General features: G+C 45.1%; 2 protein-coding genes across 3 annotated transcripts in view; one reads left to right on the plus strand and one right to left on the minus strand.

Moving 5' to 3' along the window:
- The first annotated feature begins 52 nt into the window (after positions 1-52).
- LOC116354992 (uncharacterized) lies at positions 53-5629 on the plus strand. Its single transcript, XM_031797487.1, has 13 exons — positions 53-154; positions 349-380; positions 656-719; positions 818-950; positions 1229-1373; positions 1504-1624; positions 2814-2901; positions 3588-3699; positions 3839-3944; positions 4024-4102; positions 4321-4390; positions 4502-4616; positions 4980-5629. Coding segments are annotated over exons 1-13 (1125 nt in total). The 5' UTR covers positions 53-153; the 3' UTR covers positions 5039-5629.
- An 82-nt stretch (positions 5630-5711) lies between these two features.
- The window catches only part of scyl2 (SCY1 like pseudokinase 2), an 18530-nt gene continuing 5535 nt past the window's right edge, over positions 5712-18706 (minus strand). The window contains exons 4-19 of one of the 2 annotated variants that reach the window (XM_031797483.1): positions 17250-17394; positions 16192-16341; positions 15859-16080; positions 15262-15378; positions 14234-14359; positions 13814-13990; positions 13599-13610; positions 13296-13418; positions 12711-12824; positions 12409-12541; positions 11282-11400; positions 11042-11142; positions 10160-10232; positions 9883-9972; positions 8799-8918; positions 5712-8571 (exon numbers count right to left, since the gene is read on the minus strand). In XM_031797483.1, the coding sequence (XP_031653343.1) occupies positions 7957-8571; positions 8799-8918; positions 9883-9972; positions 10160-10232; positions 11042-11142; positions 11282-11400; positions 12409-12541; positions 12711-12824; positions 13296-13418; positions 13599-13610; positions 13814-13990; positions 14234-14359; positions 15262-15378; positions 15859-16080; positions 16192-16341; positions 17250-17394 (2437 nt within the window). In that variant the 3' untranslated portion in view covers positions 5712-7956. The remainder of the gene's footprint in view (positions 8572-8798; positions 8919-9882; positions 9973-10159; positions 10233-11041; positions 11143-11281; positions 11401-12408; positions 12542-12710; positions 12825-13295; positions 13419-13598; positions 13611-13813; positions 13991-14233; positions 14360-15261; positions 15379-15858; positions 16081-16191; positions 16342-17249; positions 17395-18706) is intronic. The other variant, XM_031797484.1, reaches the window with a different exon arrangement.

Here is an 18706-nt window from a genome sequence, read left to right on the forward strand (position 1 = left end):
TTATTTCTCGTTCTCCAATCTGAAAGGTTATGTTTTATGCGAAACAGAGCCGCGCCCGTCAAGCCCAAGAAATGAAAGTGAAATCAGGACAAAAGAAAGTCATGACTGATGTGTAAAGACGAATGAAACTTCCACTCTATATTTTCAACTAAAAGTAAGAAGTGTTATTTATATACAACCATTTGACTATTATATTTAAATAACGAGCCTTTCAACTTTTCTAGACATGATTTAATTCCCATTTCATCTTTTGGGAGTATTTTTTGTACTAAAGCAAATCAGCTCGTCATTGACTAGATTATTTTTCACTTTGTTATAATGATTACGTTTTATATATGTTGTTTACAGTGTCATTACGTGGGTTTGGCAATAGTTATCTGGTAAGTTTACGAGCATTACAGATCAACATTTCTCAGTTGCATTATTGTTTGCATAGACTATTGTCAATAACACACCAACAAAACACTTTATAGTCAAATGCCTAATGCTGATGTCACAGCTGACTACTTGAGCAATAAATCGGCCATAGCAAAAAATCAAGTACTTAACAATGAATAAGAGCTCATAGACCTGCCGGTATATCATTCTGTAGATGTACATTATTTATAGGAAATAGTTTCATAATTGTATATTACCGGTCTAATCCTTATTGAAGGAATATGAGGAGGAGGAGGAGGAAGAGAACTATGAGCAGAGCACATCTAGTCAGTCTGCCTCAGGTAAGTTAAAGGGAAAGAACTACTGAAACTGACCTTAGATCAGTGCAAAGGGGGCAACTGCAACAGATTACACACAATTACTATTCCTATTTCGACAGCCAGGGGGAGCCACGTTGAGTGGCAGCTGTATGAAGGAGAGAGATGGCTTAGTATTGGCAATGACCATGTGATCGAGACCCACTACTGCCAGCCTGGGGCCAAAGGAATGAACATCTACCCATCACACATGGGGTCAGTGTACATATGTTTAGTGCCAATTTATTTTATACAGGCTGCATCCCAATAGTCTTGAATAGTGTTCATTCCGTGTCCCCTTTCCTTGATAGATAATATTGGTTCAAGGAGGTGAACAGGAGAGGAAGTATTTTAAGAGAATTAAGACTCAAACCTAGGATCTGATTATGTATTTGTTATATGTTAAACAATAGTTCAGTAACCTAAGTTCTGACATATGTTTTTGAACAAACAGGTGGATTGTGTGTGTAGCCTTTCTGCTCTGTGTATTCTAGGCAGGTCTATATAGATTTTGATCAGATTGAGGCTCAAAATGCTGCCATGAGTGTACGGCGACTCACGTTCCTACCTCAGGCTCAAAGTGAAGACATCGGGTGGTATTTCAAAGACGATCTGATATGGCGTGAATACGGTTCTTTGGTGAGTGAATCTGAAAACTCCCAAATGGTCCTATAATACGTTTTAAATTGGAATTAAATAAAAATGAAATTCTCCCTGCATATTTCATTTCTCTCTCTTTCTGCTCACCTCCCCTTTCTCCCGACCCCAGGGTCCAGGTCAGGGCTCGTCCTCAGTCAGTAGTGGTGATGTGGAACGACAGTACATCCTCAGACCTCAGGGGACCTTCCACTTCACTGTGGGGAGTACCAGCTACACCTTAGACTTCACAGGTAGACTCCACACAGGGCCGTATTCATTAGGTCATGCTGTAGCAAAACGTTTGGAAACGTGCAGCGGAAAAACAAACCAAGTTTTTCTTATTATAAATTCATAATCTCTCCCAATTATGGACTGTTTTGTACCTCATCCCACCACATACAGTGTGATGTGACAGAGAAAGTAGCCAGTAGCATAAAGAGGGAACACCGGGGTTGAGATCTGGCACTTGGGGTTTGATTCAATCCATAGTGTGGAAGATCTGCACTTTAGCGCAATTGACATTTAAAGGCAATGTTACCACGTTTGCAGAGAGTGCATTCACATAGACACTTCATATTTTGTCTCAATAGTAAATGACCTTCAAATGTGCTACAAGACAGGTCTTCTGCGCTATGGATTGAATTGATCAGTTTATTCATCACTTTTTGGACATAATGATATTGTCACCGCTGTTTGAAGAAGTGGACCAAAGCGCAGCAAGTGTTCATGATATTTTAATAGAACTGAACACTGAATAACAAAACAACAACGAACAAAACAGTTCTGTCTGGTGCAGACACAAAAACAGAAAACTACCCACACCACACAGGTGGGAAAAGGCTACCTAAGTATGGTTCTCAATCAGAGACAACGATAGACAGCTGCCTCTGATTGAGAAGCACACCTGGCCAAACACACAGAAATAGAAAACATAGAACACAAAAACATAGAATGCCCACGCCCTGACCAAACCAAAATAAAGACATAAAAATTATCTCTAAGGTCAGGATGTGACAGATATGTACCGATTGATTCTTGAAGAATAAAACTTATAAATTCCTTATGAGCTTAGTTCAACTGTCATACCCCATCAGAACCCTAAATACAAGCTTGTTTCACTCCAGTGTTTGTAAATTGAAACTAACATTTGATAGCCTCAAAGCATGGTTAAAACTATACTTTTGATATCATGGATGGTCAGTCCTTGCAATCATATCTCTATGACTTTGAGATTGGTTACATTTCCCCAGCTTCCTCCCTTACCTTTTTACCAAAACAGGGGCATGAAGAAGGATTTGTTTTTGTTTCAACTGCTGATTACCGCTTCAAGTTAATTTTTTTTGTGTTGTCGAGCAATTGACAACACTTTGCATATCCTGCTAGACAGCATTTTCCCGTACAATACAAAGGTTTCTCTTAGCATATGTATGTCTTCTTCAGCTATGACACAGACCAATTCAGCCACCCGGGTACAGAGAAACGTCCGGCGGCGTCCAAAGTTCAACTCCGTCGTCTCAGGGAATGGCAGGTATGAGGTTTTCATCCACAGCCTTATTCCATTTAGACCCCTGGTCTCTTCCCCTAGGATAGGGCCTACGGTGAACAGCAGGTATTTTGGCCCCTAGCCTCTTCCCCTAGGACCTATGGTGAACAGCATTTATTATGCCGCCTCATCTATATACACCGTTAGGCGCCTGCCTCATTAATTTAACCTGTGTGATGGTTGTGTTGCCAAAGTTATTTGAATGGGTAAGTTCCAGGTCAACGTCACTGCCTTCGTTGTATTGCATCATCGACTGAGCACTCAGGCAGCTGTATTATATGTGTTTAGCTGATTATTTAAACCCATCCAGGCATTGTGAGATCTGGTCGCCGTCTGCAATGTAGTCAGCCTGGAGCGCAGCCTTTCTGTATACAAACTGGCCTATAGGAATCTTGTAGGTGTTATTCAATAGAAATATTCATCAAATCTATACAGAAAAAGTTACAAACACCAAAACAAAATAGCCACAACATAATAATAGCATTAAATATACATTATTTATAACAAAAAATTGCAGCTTCTCTCTAGTGTGATTGGTTTCCCCTTTGACCTCAACTCAGTGTCAAGATAACTTTACATACTTTCCTGACATATGCAAGTGTGATCATCTATAGTTTCATACCTAGTTTGTCACAGCTACACTGAAGTGTAAATTCACTATTTCTTTGCAGCATATCCATTGCCCAATCAGCCCCCACCGTAATTGCCTCACCACCTCCCTCTGCTGGCTACACCTGGGAATTCATGGGTGAGGAGGGAGTGTGGATAGAATACCAGACTCCAGTGAGTGGGACATTATTTTATTCCTTGAACCCTTGCAAATAGCACACTACATGACAGATTGTATATGCCCTCATTAAGGTGAGAAAGGGGGAGGGAGACAGTCATGGTATAGCAGCACATAATATGTGGCTATTTCCAGAGTTGCTCATTGGGGAGTGCTGAGATTGAGAGACGCTACCAGAAGAACCCTAAGGGACAGATACGCTTCAAAGCTGGGAGATATTCCTACACCCTCGACTTCTCAGGTCCGACTGACTTAAATACTGGTGTACCATAACGTGACCTGTCTAGGAACACTCCTGAACTGTTCTGTGTCTCTTCCAGGCATGTGTCAGACCAACGTTCGCATCGGGACCAAAAGAATTGTGAGGAGAACTCAATGTGAAGCTCAACAAACAAGCAGGTATTGACAATACAGGCTGGGAACCTAGAGCAAGGAGTTTTACTGACCAAAGTCTTGTCCCTGTAGGTTAGGGCCAAGAGTTTTTCCTGGTCTGGTCATGTAGTCAGATGTCCTGGCCATAAGTCAAGGCCTTTCTGACCTGCTAGAGAGAACCCATGTGTAACAACTGTACAATGTGACAAATAATGAAAAACGATGTCTAATTCCTGTCCTCTCAGTGGAGGATTGGGTTTACGGTCCCGTTGGCAGTTTCAAGACGTGGACGGAACCTGGAAAGACTTTACCACAGTAAGATGAACCGTTTTACTGCTCTCTCTCATCAGACTCCATAAGAGTAGTCTTCATATTACTACATTAAAAACACATGACCAAGCAGCGTGTGTTGACTTAATCCTGTAGAGGAGCGACAACTGCAGTGTATCCAGCCAGGACATTGAAGCCCAGTACCAGCAGAACCCAAATGGAACTATGAACTTCACTACCAGGAGATTCAGCTATCAACTAGACTTCTCAGGTAAATATGTCATCTTCTCAGAACAAGTGCCTATAGCAGGGGTGTCAAACTCATTCCCTGGAGGGCCTGGTGTCTGCTGGTTTTTCCTTGTAATTAAGACCTAAACCACCAGGTGAGGGGAGTTCCTTTCTAATCGATGACCTTCATTCATCAATCAAGTACAAGGGAGGATCGAAAACCCGCCGAGACTCGGCCCTCTGTGGAATGAGTTTGACAAGTGCCTAACGGGTGAAGGATAGCAGTTGGTTGAAGGTTGAGGAATAGTTTAATTGATTTGATGAATCCAAACTCCAAACCAAGCGTTTCCGGTGTTGGAGAACATTATTGTCATGACCTAACAGTTGTTTGATTTGTCTTTCGCAGCCCTGACCCAAAGAAACCTGTCCACTCAGACCACCCGATCTGTTCGACGCCTGAACTAATCACTGCCCACGACACTGTCCTCTGTCAGGGGCGAAGTGTAATACCCTGGCAGTGGAGGCTGGTAGGAGGAGCTATAGGAGGACAGGCTCATTGTAATGGCTGGAATGGAATAAATGGAACGGTATCAAACACAAACACATGGAAACGTTTCACTCCGTTTCTTTCATTCCATTCCAGCCATTACAATGAGCCTGTCCTCCTATAGCTCCTCCCACCAGCCTCCACTGTACCCTGGGTGCATCTCAATTGTCTGAAGTGGCTTCCTCTCAACTCCATTTCTTCATGTGCACAGTGAAGACAAGTCACTGTCCGGTATTGAGATGGAACCACTTCCTCCTAAAAATGTAACTTGTTTACATATGTAGTCATGGATTTCCTGTTTTTTTTGTTGACATTGTGCATATACTTAAAAACCAATACTGTTCTTAGAAAAGTAGCTTCTGACAATCTGCACAATACTTAAAAAAAATGTGATCTGTAGAAAGAACCCTCTCACTGCCAATGGTACAAAAGGAACAAGCCTTTTGTACATGTTCTAGAATGTACATTTTCTCATTGTCTTTAGTTTGAATAAAGGTGATTTTCAAGTATCTACTGTTGAGGCCATCTTATTCTAGAACTCAAAGTTACTCTTCAAATCTCTGGCTCAGACTCAAATACACAGACATCATAGAGAATATTAGATTGTGTATTTTCATATATGTACAGATTTTCATTGAACCACCTCAGACAACACCACACAATACATAGTTCATAGAGGCCACACGACACATATGACAGCAGTAGTATACAAAGGATCAGAACTCTTGTAGAAGAATAGGCTTTCTTTTTTGTCCTCGCGTCCAAACGCACAAGTTTTTAAATGCAATCCAGTTCTCGCCCTCAAAAAGGCTTCCGTCGTCATAGTTACAATCACATGAACATTGCAGCTACCTTTTGTGAAAGATGGACATCAGAGAGGTCTTCGCCCAATCAGGACAGACCTCCATCACTTGTGTCCAATAGAGAGGTTTTACAACCCAGAAGGCCCACGTTTTTGTTATACACTAGCCCATGACATTATCATTGTGCCAGCTCAGTGCCAGCTCACCTAGTCACGGTTTACAGTAGACATAATTATTCATTTTAATCCAACAAAGACCTGTGAATATAAATTAGCATGTGTTCAGTTAACAAAGCCTACATCCCCAGTCTGCAAACAGCATTCAGTGAGGATTCACACAAGGGGGTTGGTCTCAAAAGTCTACAATGGCGTCCTTTTCTCATCTCCTTCCTTTACCTGCACTAGTCTGCAACAGATGGATAGGTGAGATGACACTCCTGTCCCATTTGGCCCATAGGGCTTTCACCTTATCCTGGGATTTCAGTGCAGATAAAGGGAAGGAGATACGCAAAGGGGACAAGGAACAGAGGCTACTTTTGACTATTGAGATGCAGCCCCAGACTTAGTTCCACCCCAAGGATTATTACTGCACACAGCGCGCCTCTAAGGCCTCTCATTCATCATCACAAGAGCACAACAACCCAAGAGCCCCTTTAAGAGCTCTCTTGCTTTGTTGAAAGCAGCCTGGTTTGATGCATGGAATTCATTACTAAATTCACCACATTTCAACAGGATCACAATCGTTGGTGGTGTCCCAGCTTGGTCAGGTCACTAACATGATGGAAGGGAACCCATTGATGAAGTCAGAGGGGGTATTACAAAACAGGAACACACAGGGCTAAAGTCACCAGACACCGGGCAAACTAACTCAATGAATTAGGATTGTGCTGACATTTCAATATGCACATGTGTATACTACTTCACATTCATTCACAATTCCCAGTATATATCGACCAATCACTCCCTTACAGCAAACCATTCAGTACATATGCAGGTGAGTTACTACAACGAGGAAGGTAGCAGTGTGTAACAGTCACCCTCACAGCACGCACAGGCTTGTGTGTGGATAACAATCCCTAACCAGACTGACTGACTAAACACAATCAACCCCTCCCTTTTCAAACTGGTCGTTGAATTGGATTTCTGCTCAGAAAATACAGTTTTCTTTAGGTCAGAGACTGCAGAAGTGCTAGTAACATTTCACCGCACCCACTATAACATCTGCTAAGCTGTGTACGCAACCAATAAACTTCGATTAGATTTTCACTTCCATCCAGTTTCATTTGGATTCATCTATACTGTAAGAATCTTGACATCACTGTTGAATCCTTATCCATCATCTCATTCTAGGCAGAGAACAGAAAGCATGGGTACTAAAAATCCCAAAATAGAGTGGGGTGTTACTGCGGAGACCGTTTCCATGGAGACTTGGCCTTTCCGCCCGTGTGGTTTAGCCGGCGATTCTACAGCTCTTCTGGATTGTCGTCCTCAAAGCAACAAGACCCCACTAAAAAGAACCACGTTGATATGATATAGCAAGCTGCTGAGGTGGCAGCATGAATAACATGTGTTAGCGCTGGACTAAAAGGGAATGGACTGAGAAAGACTGGTCTCCATGCCACTGCTCATCCTAGCACATAGAACAGGGATTATGGAGAAGAGATGCATTCTAGAATAAACCTTTCACCCCAAAGTGTCTCAGGTAAGAAACGATATGAAACCCCCACAAACATTACTGAGAGCAGAACACAACGTAAGTGTCTTTCCCCCTCACTCTCTCTCTCTAGTCAAGACGGTTTGGAATCCGCGTGCAGATTGAAAAGCTGAGTGTTCAGTCCGATGGGAGCTTAGAAGAACCACACTGCAACCCAAACCACAGAAGATTACAATACAAATAGCAACAAATATCAAGTGAATTTCATCATTTTCACAGTCGGTCCAAAAAGTGGATTTGTCTTTCTTCTTGTTTGCAGTTCAAAAGTCCACCTCCCTTTTTCATCAGTCTGTCGTCATTAAAAGAGGGGAAAGTTGTTTTCAGCCAAATAGGTCTTTCAGGTCGTTGTTGACAGACGAACTGTGTCTGAGCCCACCACCCGCGTTCATTACGGGAGCGGCCGTGGGCTGAGAGAAGTTCTGCGGGCTGAAGAAAGGGTTGGCCTGCATCCCGAACCCGCTGGTCACCCCTCCCATGGCTAATGGCGCGCCCTGCATCGGGGCAGTCTGACTGGGCTGGGCTGAACCAGACTGATTAAGCCAAGGGGTGGCGGTGGTCCCAGGGGTGAGCTTGGGAGGAGCCATTTGGTTGAGGCTGACTTTGGGCTTGTTGGAAGTGAACAAGGAGTCCAAGGCAGACATGTCAGGGGTGTTGGTACTCCCTTGGTTGTGGGTCAGGGCGCCAAAGTTAGGGGTGCTGGTGGTGGTGGCCATCCCTCCGTAGAGTCCGGGGCCGGGGGGCCGCATGCCCTGCCCACCTGTCTGGAAGCCCATGGTTGGGTTGTAGCCGTTGCTGGCCATAGAGCCCATGGGGGTGGTGGAGGGGTAGGCAGAGATGGTGCTGCCCTGGATGAGGCCTGGTCTGGGGGGAGAGGTGAGGGACAGGCTGCCCAGGGATGTCATATTGTTCAGCAGGCAACTGGTCAGGTCCTTGGCCTGCCAAACACATCAGGTCAAATCAGCTTATCATCTCAATGACAAATAAGTAGCAGGTTTGAAGTGGAAACTAAAGTAGATTACATCACTCTAAAACATCAAACTAATGAATTATACAGATATATTGTGATTGTTCTATATGAAGAGATCAAAACATGCAACCATGGATGGCTTCCAAGTAAGGAACTATACGTTTTCACATGAGTATGTGTGTGTATGTCTACTACCTGGGTAGTAGGAGTAGTTGGTTTGATACTCTGGGGGGCTAGCGCTGGCTGGTTTCTTAGTTTGGCTGCCTGTTCCTGCTCCTTGGCTAACCGCTGCTTCTCCTCCAGAGTCAGAGACATCTATAGAGAGAGAGGAGAGTGACAGAGCGAGAAAGAGGGACAGAGAGAGGGAGAGGACGAGAGGGACAGAGAGAGGGAGAGGACGAGAGGGACAGAGAGAGGGAGAGGACGAGAGGGACAGAGAGAGGGAGAGGACGAGAGGGACAGAGAGAGGGAGAGGACGAGAGGGACAGAGAGAGGGAGAGGACAGAGAGAGGGAGAGGACGAGAGGGACAGAGAGAGGGAGAGGACGAGAGGGACAGAGAGAGGGAGAGGACGAGAGGGACAGAGAGAGGGAGAGGACGAGAGGGACAGAGAGAGGGAGAGGACGAGAGGGACAGAGAGAGGGAGAGGACGAGAGGGGCAGAGAGAGGAGGAGAGGGAGAGGACGAGAGGGACAGAGAGAGGAGGAGAGGGAGAGGACGAGAGGGACAGAGAGAGGAGGAGAGGGAGAGGACGAGAGGGACAGAGAGAGGAGGAGAGGGAGAGGACGAGAGGGACAGAGAGAGGAGGAGAGGGAGAGGAGGAGAGGGAGAGGACGAGAGGGACAGAGAGAGGACGAGAGGGAGAGGAGGAGAGGGAGAGGACGAGAGGGACAGAGAGAGGAGGAGAGGGACAGAGAGAGGAGGAGAGGACGAGAGGGACAGAGAGAGGAGGAGAGGACGAGAGGGACAGAGAGAGGAGGAGAGGGAGAGGACGAGAGGGACAGAGAGAGGACGAGAGGGAGAGGACGAGAGGGACAGAGCGGGAGAGGGGGGGAAGGGAGAAAGAACAGAACCTTAATAATAACCCCTTATCCCTGAAATATACACTAGCAGCTATACAAGGTTAGGATAGATGAGATGGGTTGGTAACATCCAATCACAAAAAGAGAGTCCAGCAGAACATGCACCACCCAAGCTAATTTAACAGGAACGTTAACAGACTTCCACTGCAATACGTTTGCTCCAGTCTGTGCCTACTGAATAAGATGCAGAGTACGTACTCTGTTGAGTTGGGGAGCTGATGCAGAGTTTGCGTTCGCTTTCCCATTAACCCCTGCACTCCCAGAACTCCCTCCAAAGACATCATCAATCTGGAAAAAGACAACGGTTTCAATAAGCAATAACACTAACCCATGCCAACATGCATCTTTATGGTACATTTGGCCTTATAAGTGTATGAAATCACATACATCAAGCCTTCATTTAATCAATGCTTCATGCATTTGCCTCATCCGGGCAATCGCCTCTCCCCTCGTTGTCAAGGAAATGACCCCTCACCTGGTTGCCAGGGCTGGGGGTGCGCTTCGTCTCTTCCGATTGGTTGGTCTGACTGGTATTAATATTCATACTCCTGAGGACAGACAGAATAGCTCAAACTATTTCATTCAGGGGAATTTGTCTCGCACAAACAATAAATACGACTCAACCCTCATCTTTCCAATCAGATTCTGAACATTAACTTGCATCATCTTTCCTGAGTCATTGTTGACTAATAAAAGGAGAAGTAGGAAGATAGTAAATACAGAAAGAACAGAAGTCTAAAACATTATAGAGTGTGTAGAGCCCTGTGAGTGTGCATGGGGAATAAAATACAAATGTCTGACCATCTCTATGCACACTCACAGGGCTCTACACAGTAGGCACACAGACACTCCAACACAGAAACCTATACATATCTACCTCCACCACTCCAGTATCCCTACTGGAACTGACCCTGTATATAGTAACCTTACCCCTATACATATCTACCTCCATCACTCCAGTATCCCTACTGGAACTGACCCTGTATATAGTAACCTTACCCCTATACATATCTACCTCCATCACTCCAGTATCCCTACTGGAACTGACCCTGTATGTAGTAACCTTACCCCTATACATATCTACCTCCATCACTCCAGTATCCCTACTGGAACTGACCCTGTATATAGTATGCATACTTACTTTATCATGTTGTTCTTAGATCTCATGCGTTTTTGTTTTACCTTGTTATTTTTAGTAAAACATAGTTATGGATTCATCATCATTGATTTTTAGTAAAACATTGTTATTGATTACTGCATTGTTGGGGTTAGAGCTGCAAGAAAGACATCTCACTGTAATGGTGCACCTGACATTACAACGTCAGAGGAAGACAGGAGGGAGTGATTTGACTGATACCTCTGTTGTTCCTGCATGCTGTGTAGCTGCTCCAGTTTGGTCTTGTGCTCTGCCTCCATACGAGTCAGCATGTCTTTGATCACAGCCATGAAGGAGTTAAACTGAAACACACAGAGAGAGGGTGGGAATACTACTTCTGTGTCTGTCTGTGTGTGTGTGTCTGTGTGTGTGTGTGTGTGTGTGTGTGTGTGTGTGTGTGTGTGTGTGTGTGTGTGTGTGTGTGTGCGCGCATCTACCTACCTGATTGAGGTTGAGGTTGTTGTCTATACTGAGCGAGACTAGGTGAGGCAGACTCTTGGCAGCTAGGTGCTCTTTGGGGATGCCCAGTTTCTTATGGGAGAAGGTACACTTGTAGATCCCTATGGGAGGAAACAACCATTCCACAACAGATCAGAACCACAACAATCAATGCAGCAATACTGTTAAAGCGATAGGGTAACACTTAAAAACATGATCTATTTCAATTTGTAATTTCATCCTAGGAGAATTGGCGACTCATTTCATCCTAGGAGAATTGGCGACTCATTTCATCCTAGGAGAATTGGCGACTCATTTCATCCTAGGAGAATTGGCGACTCATTTCATCCTAGGAGAATTGGCGACTCATTTCATCCTAGGAGAATTGGCGACTCATTTCATCCTAGGAGAATTGGCGACTCATTTCATCCTAGGAGAATTGGCGACTCATTTCATCCTAGGAGAATTGGCGACTCATTTCATCCTAGGAGAATTGGCGACTCATTTCATCCTAGGAGAATTGACGACTCATTTCATCCTAGGAGAATTGACGACTCATTTCATCCTAGGAGAATTGACGACTCATTTCATCCTAGGAGAATTGACGACTCATTTCATCCTAGGAGAATTGACGACTCATTTCATCCTAGGAGAATTGACGACTCATTTCATCCTAGGAGAATTGACGACTCATTTCATCCTAGGAGAATTGACGACTCATTTCATCCTAGGAGAATTGACGACTCATTTCATCCTAGGAGAATTGACGACTCATTTCATCCTAGGAGAATTGACGACTCATTTCATCCTAGGAGAATTGACGACTCATTTCATCCTAGGAGAATTGACGACTCATTTCATCCTAGGAGAATTGACGACTCATTTCATCCTAGGAGAATTGACGACTCATTTCATCCTAGGAGAATTGACGACTCATTTCATCCTAGGAGAATTGACGACTCATTTCATCCTAGGAGAATTGACGACTCATTTCATCCTAGGAGAATTGACGACTCATTTCATCCTAAGGGATTCTAAAATAAGATAGAACTCTAACAGTTCTGATCATTTTCTGTTGAGATCCCTAGGACTATCATCTGGATTCTAAGACGTTCTAGATGTTCCGTTACCTAGAACCCCCATGAGTACTGCTGGTTCTCTGGAAGGGATCTGTTGCAGGAAGGGAAGGATCTCGTCAATGACGTACCATTTGTCCAGGTACTCCAGAATCTTCCCCAGACACACCAGGGAGTTCACCCTCACCTACATGTCAAACATACGCACACACAATCAGAATATTTCTGTCACCTGTCAATCAATTGTCAGTCAAAAACAACCATGTGCATTTGATCAACACACACACAGAGACAGAGAGACAGAGAGAGAGAGACAGAGAGAGAGAGACAGAGTCAAATGAAAGTGAGAGACTGACTGCAAGTGAGGAGGTCTGTAGACAGGCAGACTTGATGCGGGGGATGAGTGCGTTCTTCATGGAGGGATACTCAATCAGGTTGGCGAAGGTAGGGATTATGTTCAAACACAGCTCCTGGGGGGGGCACACAAATATATGGCACAGCATTGCTGATGACTTAATGGCAGAGGTTTCCATAGAATCACATAGAGCCTAGAACTCTCAAATGGACATTGGGATATTAGCAACAGCAAAATATTGTCTGTCTTGGTCAGGCGTATTATAGAATCTCTATGGAGGTTCCCATGTGAGCTTTACAGAGTTGGTTGAATGTGCTGCTAACCACTGGTCCAGTAAATAGAGATGTCTGTCTTTTACAGTGTACAGTACCTGGTCAACAAATGACGCATTAAATCAAGGCAGTGTATTTTCAACGGGCAGGAAATGTATGGCAACGGACGACAGTATGCTAATTTACACTTACCTTAAATCACACTCAAACTAACTTTAACCTCAATCCTAAACCTTATTTCATTAGTATTGCAGTTCTCTTTCTGCCGGTGGAGTAAACCCTTTGTAAACTCATGATGTGCCTGTCCGTGGTACCTGTATCTGGATGGAGGGGGCCTCCAGGGCTCTGTAGACCATGGGCAGAACGCTGTTCTTAATGTCCTCGGGTGGGGTCTTGGTCAGCAGCAGGTCCATCTTTTGCAGGAAGATCAGCAGGATCTGAGAGACACAGAGGGTTAAACGCGGTTCATCCAGGCTTAATGATGAGAGAGTGACATAAAAAGAGAGAGATGGGTAACTACCAGTGAAATGAAACTAGGAATAAAGTGAGCTCTTTTTTTAAGCATTAGAGTGTTACACACACAGTCTTAGCAACTACGCTTAGCAAAGACCACTCACCATATTGCTTGCCTGAAGGCGTGGAAAGGAGAAGAGAGAAACAGTATGATATATACAGCCCTGTCACCAGATAAGACTAGAGGATGCTATATGCTTTATCTAACCATGCCATCCCTGTTACACACATCAAGAAAACATAGAAGGTAGTCCTAAAAACTGGGTATGGGGATACACTGTATGTGTGTGTGCTTTGCATCCTGTGTGTGTTTGTGTACCTGGACAGGCTCCTGCTGCTTGAACACAGGGCTGAGGTCCGGCAGGATGAGTCTGACGTACTCGTCCTTGGTACACTCCTCTGCGATCAGCAGCACGTTGGGCAGGACGAACGGCACCATGTCTGGGTTCACAAACTCTGAGGTGAGGGCTGGGAGGATACGATACACCACCACTCTCTGGGGTGGAGAGGAAGAGACAGGACGCAAAGAGGCTAGGAATAGTGGCTTTAATCAGAATAATTTTTATTAAGTCACCTTTGAGCACATGTTTGCAAAATGGCCAATCCCAATTTGACTGGATTATAGAAGACCCCGTTCCAAACTACCTGTCCACTGAGCATGAAGCATTCTACTGTAGGAATGTACAACTAGGACACTAAAAGGACCTGTAAGAGCAACACACACACAGTGAACACTAACCTTGGGTAGCTTGGGCAAGACCTTGGGCAGGTTTTTGTAGAACTGGGACTTCTGCAGGTTGTCCCTCTGGAAGAGGGAGTCAAAGTAGGCCAGCGTCACCGCCCCCACATCATCAAAGAAGGGGATCTGAAGCACCCAGACACAGAGAAGATTATTCAACTCAACCTGGGTGGTAATGGCATAAAGCAGGATCAATGACTTCATCTTGCTTCAATTCTCTGAAATCACTTTTTAGGAAGACGATCTTGAAACGGGCCTTCAACCGACGACACATATTCAACCGGCGACACATATTCAACCGGCGACACATATTCAACCGGCGACACATATTCAACCGGCGACACATATGACACATATTCAACCGACGACACATATTCAACAGGCGACACATATTCAACTGGCGACACATATTCAACCGGCGACACATATTCAACCGGCGACACATATTCAACCGGCGACACATATTCAACCGGCGACACATATTCAACCGGCGACACATATGACACATATTCAACCGGCGACACATATGACACATATTCAACCGACGACACATATGACACATATTCAACCGATGACACATATGACACATATTCAACCGGCGACACATATGACACATATTCAACCGGCGACACATGACACATATTCAACCGACGACACATATTCAACCGGCGACACATATTCAACCGGCGACACATATTCAACCGGCGACACATATTCAACCGGCGACACATATTCAACCGGCGACACATATTCAACCGGCGACACATATTCAACCGGCGACACATATTCAACCGGCGACACATATTCAACCGGCGACACATATTCAACCGGCGACACATATTCAACCGACGACACATATTCAAGTTTAGCTTTATTAATGAATCAGAAAATCTAAAAGGTATTTCTAAGTATTTATCAGTTAGCTAACTTGGTGAGCGGGTTTTAATATGTAAAAAGTATAAAGTATAATGTATCCTGTTGTATTAGTGACACAAGGTCATAGTTGGTGACACGGGGGGTGATCTGACCTTGGTCATCTGGTCAGCGTCAGGCCGGACGTTCGGCGTGACACTCAGCAGCATCTTGACGTGCTCCCTCACCTCCTCAGGAATCTTATTCAACATGGTGGGGCTCAGTCTGCTGAGCTATGGACAGACAGGGGGGGGGGACGAGAGAGAGAGATTCACCAATTCAAAAAGTGTGGAATCAATGAAGCATTACAAATATTGCAGTGCACTTGGGCATTAATATCTCTGTCCTTTTCTCCCCAAAATGCTAAGACGTGATGCATTCTAACTAAGGTCTGCTGTCTGAATGAGGTCCTTGGGTGCTGTCGCTCCAGAGAACTCTAACTTTATGAAGAGGGCCAGAACTCACAACTTTGATGTATATTTTTTACTAGCAATCACGTGGACAATCACGTGGAGAGAGAGAGAGAGGTAGTGAGAGAGAGAGAGGTAGTGAGAGAGAGAGAGAGAGAGGTAGTGAGAGAGAGAGAGAGAGGTAGTGAGAGAGAGAGAGAGAGAGAGAGAGGTAGTGAGAGAGAGAGAGAGAGGTAGTGAGAGAGAGAGTGGACTAGCAATCACGTGGCCATCAAGCCTTCATCTCACTCCCCGCCCCCTCACCTGGTCCAGCTGTCGGCTGAAGCTCTTGAAGATGTCGTGCTTGTTGACCTGGAACACCGGCTTGCCCTCGTTGAAGACGGCGTGCATCACCACGCCCAGCGAGTACATGTCCGAGGCGGCGTCGCAGCTCACCGACAGGATGTACTCGGGGGCCAGATACTCTGGGTTGGGCAGGCAGAGCGGCGGCAGGTTGGGCTCCCACTCCTTACAGGAATACTTGGGCTGAGGGAAGGAGGGAGGGAGGTGGAGACAGGTATGTAAGGATATATACAGATACACCCAGAGGAAGAGATACATACAGGTGCACACAGGCAGATGCGCCGAGCGTCTCACCTCGGCATCGGAGGGGTTGGTGGAGGAGATGCTGAAGTCAAAGCCCATGATCTTCCAGGCTCCGCTCTTGTTGAGGATGACGTTCTCCAGACACAGGTTCCCATGGACCATCTTCACCCCGCTGTGTAGGAATGACAAGCCCTCCGAGATCTGAGGGAGATGTGAAGGAGGGGGAGAGAGAGGGAGGGAGGGAGGAAGAGAGAGAGATGAGAGTAGTCAGAGGGAGAGGAAAAAGATAAGGAAAAGAGGCATGAAGCAGATAAAGACAGGAGAGGTAAGACAGTGAGCAGAAAGACAATCTGTGATATTAACTAAAGACTTGGGGATCAGTAAAGTACAGTCTGATTACTTCATCTCACGTGTCCCAGGCATTTTAGTAGACGTACATAACACACAAATTCAAGCTGTACTTGACAGAGTTTTTTTTTTTCATACCCAGAACAATTATGTAGCATTGACATTTCCCAGCATTCCTCCTTAAAGAGGCAATCTGCAGTTCATACAATAACAAAGCGCAACTCGGGCCAATGTTTTGGTAAAAAGCCGAAGTGTGGGGCTGGAAAATGTTTACCACCCCCAATTCCTAGACAGAGCTATGGATGCAATAATGGATCATCCATTACATCAACATTATAGTTTTAACCATGTTTTAAGACTAGTGTTTGTTTACAATAACAAATAAATGAGTAAAACAAGCTTTGGGTTCTGATGGGGTACGACAGTTGAACTAAACTCATGAGGCATTTATAAGTTATATTCTTCAAGAATCAATGGGTAGATATAATTGATTTATAAGAAGAAAAAAAATGTGTATAGCAATCACAGATTGCACCTTTAAATAGCTGTGTGACTTGGCAGGGGAGTACAATCTAATCAATTATCCCCAAAAATATACCTGGGACACAATTTTATAAACAGAAAGAGAGGTGTGGTTAGTTCAATTGGGTTTAAACATACATCTGCCAAACAATATACATAGCAACAAGAGATGTGTGTGTTCATTTCAGACTGTGTGTGTGTGTATGTGCACGATTGCATGTGTGTGTATTGGGTCTCACCTGCAACAGGCCATACTTGGTCTCCACGTCGTACAGCTTGTAGTCCTTGATGTCTGTGGGCACGGGGCTGGGCAGGTTGTCCCACTGACCCAGCACATTGGACAGACTGGCAAACACTGGCTCTGTACAGAACGCCAGGCAGTCCCTGAAGGAGGGAGGGAGAGAGGAAACAACAGTGTCAATTATTACAAACAAACAATGATGAAGAAAGAAGGAGTGTGTTAAAAATGAAAAGTGAGAGAGAGAGAGCGAGAGGTAGTGAGAGAGAGCGAGAGAGAGGTAGTGAGAGAGAGAGAGAGGTAGTGAGAGAGAGAGAGAGAGAGAGAGAGAGAGAGAGAGAGAGGTAGTGAGAGAGAGAGAGGTAGTGAGAGAGAGAGAGAGAGAGGTAGTGAGAGAGAGAGAGAGGGTAGTGAGAGAGAGAGAGAGAGAGAGAGAGAGAGGTAGTGAGAGAGAGAGAGAGAGAGGTAGTGAGAGAGAGAGAGAGAGAGGTAGTGAGAGAGAGAGAGAGAGAGAGGTAGTGAGAAGAGAGAGAGAGAGAGAGAGAGAGAGAGGTAGTGAGAGAGAGAGAGAGAGAGAGAGAGAGAGGTAGTGGAGAGAGAGAGAGGTAGTGAGAGAGAGAGAGAGAGAGGTAGTGAGAGAGAGAGAGAGAGAGAGAGAGAGAGAGAGAGAGAGAGAGAGAGGTAGTGAGAGAGAGAGAGAGAGGTAGTGAGAGAGAGAGAGAGAGAGGTAAGTGAGAGAGAGAGAGAGAGGTAGTGAGAGAGAGAGAGAGAGAGAGAGGTAGTGAAGAGAGAGAGAGAGAGAGAGAGAGGTAGTGAGAGAGAGAGAGAGAGAGAGAGAGGTAGTGAGAGAGAGAGAGAGAGAGAGAGAGGTAGTGAGAGAGAGAGAGAGAGAGAGAGAGAGAGGTAGTGGAGAGAGAGAGAGAGAGAGAGAGAGAGGTAGTGAGAGAGAGAGAGAGAGAGAGAGAGGTAGTGAGAGAGAGAGAGAGAGAGGTAGTGAGAGAGAGAAGAGAGAGGTAGTGAGAGAGAGAGAGAGAGAGAGAGAGAGGTAGTGAGAGAGAGAGAGAGAGAGAGAGAGGGTAGTGAGAGAGAGAGAGAGAGAGAGAGGTAGGTGAGAGAGAGAGAGAGAGAGAGAGAGAAGAGAGAGGTAGTGAGAGAGAGAGAGAGAGAGAGAGGTAGTGAGAGAGAGAGAGAGAGAGAGAGGTAGTGAGAGAGAGAGTGAGAGGAGAGAGAGAGAAGAGAGAGAGGTAGTGAGAGAGAGAGAGAGAGTAGTGAGAGAGAGAGAGAGAGAGAGGTAGTGAGAGAGAAGAAGAGAGAGAGAGAGGTATTGAGAAGAGAGAGAGAGAGGTATGAGAGAGAGAGAGAGGTAGTGAGAGAGAGAGAGAGGTAGTGAGAGAGGTAGTGAGAGAGAGAGAGGTGGTGTGAGAGAGAGAGAGAGAGAGAGAAGGTAGTGAGAGAGAG

The sequence above is a fragment of the Oncorhynchus kisutch genome, linkage group LG19 (genome assembly GCF_002021735.2).
Source record: "Oncorhynchus kisutch isolate 150728-3 linkage group LG19, Okis_V2, whole genome shotgun sequence".
NCBI lineage: Eukaryota > Metazoa > Chordata > Actinopteri > Salmoniformes > Salmonidae > Oncorhynchus > Oncorhynchus kisutch.

Coding starts and splice junctions, on each gene's coding strand:
- LOC116354992 (XM_031797487.1), top strand. Junction 1,374..1,503: donor GGCGTGAATACGGTTCTTTG/GTGAGTGAATCT, acceptor TCCCGACCCCAG/GGTCCAGGTCAGGGCTCGTC. Junction 4,617..4,979: donor CTATCAACTAGACTTCTCAG/GTAAATATGTCA, acceptor TGTCTTTCGCAG/CCCTGACCCAAAGAAACCTG.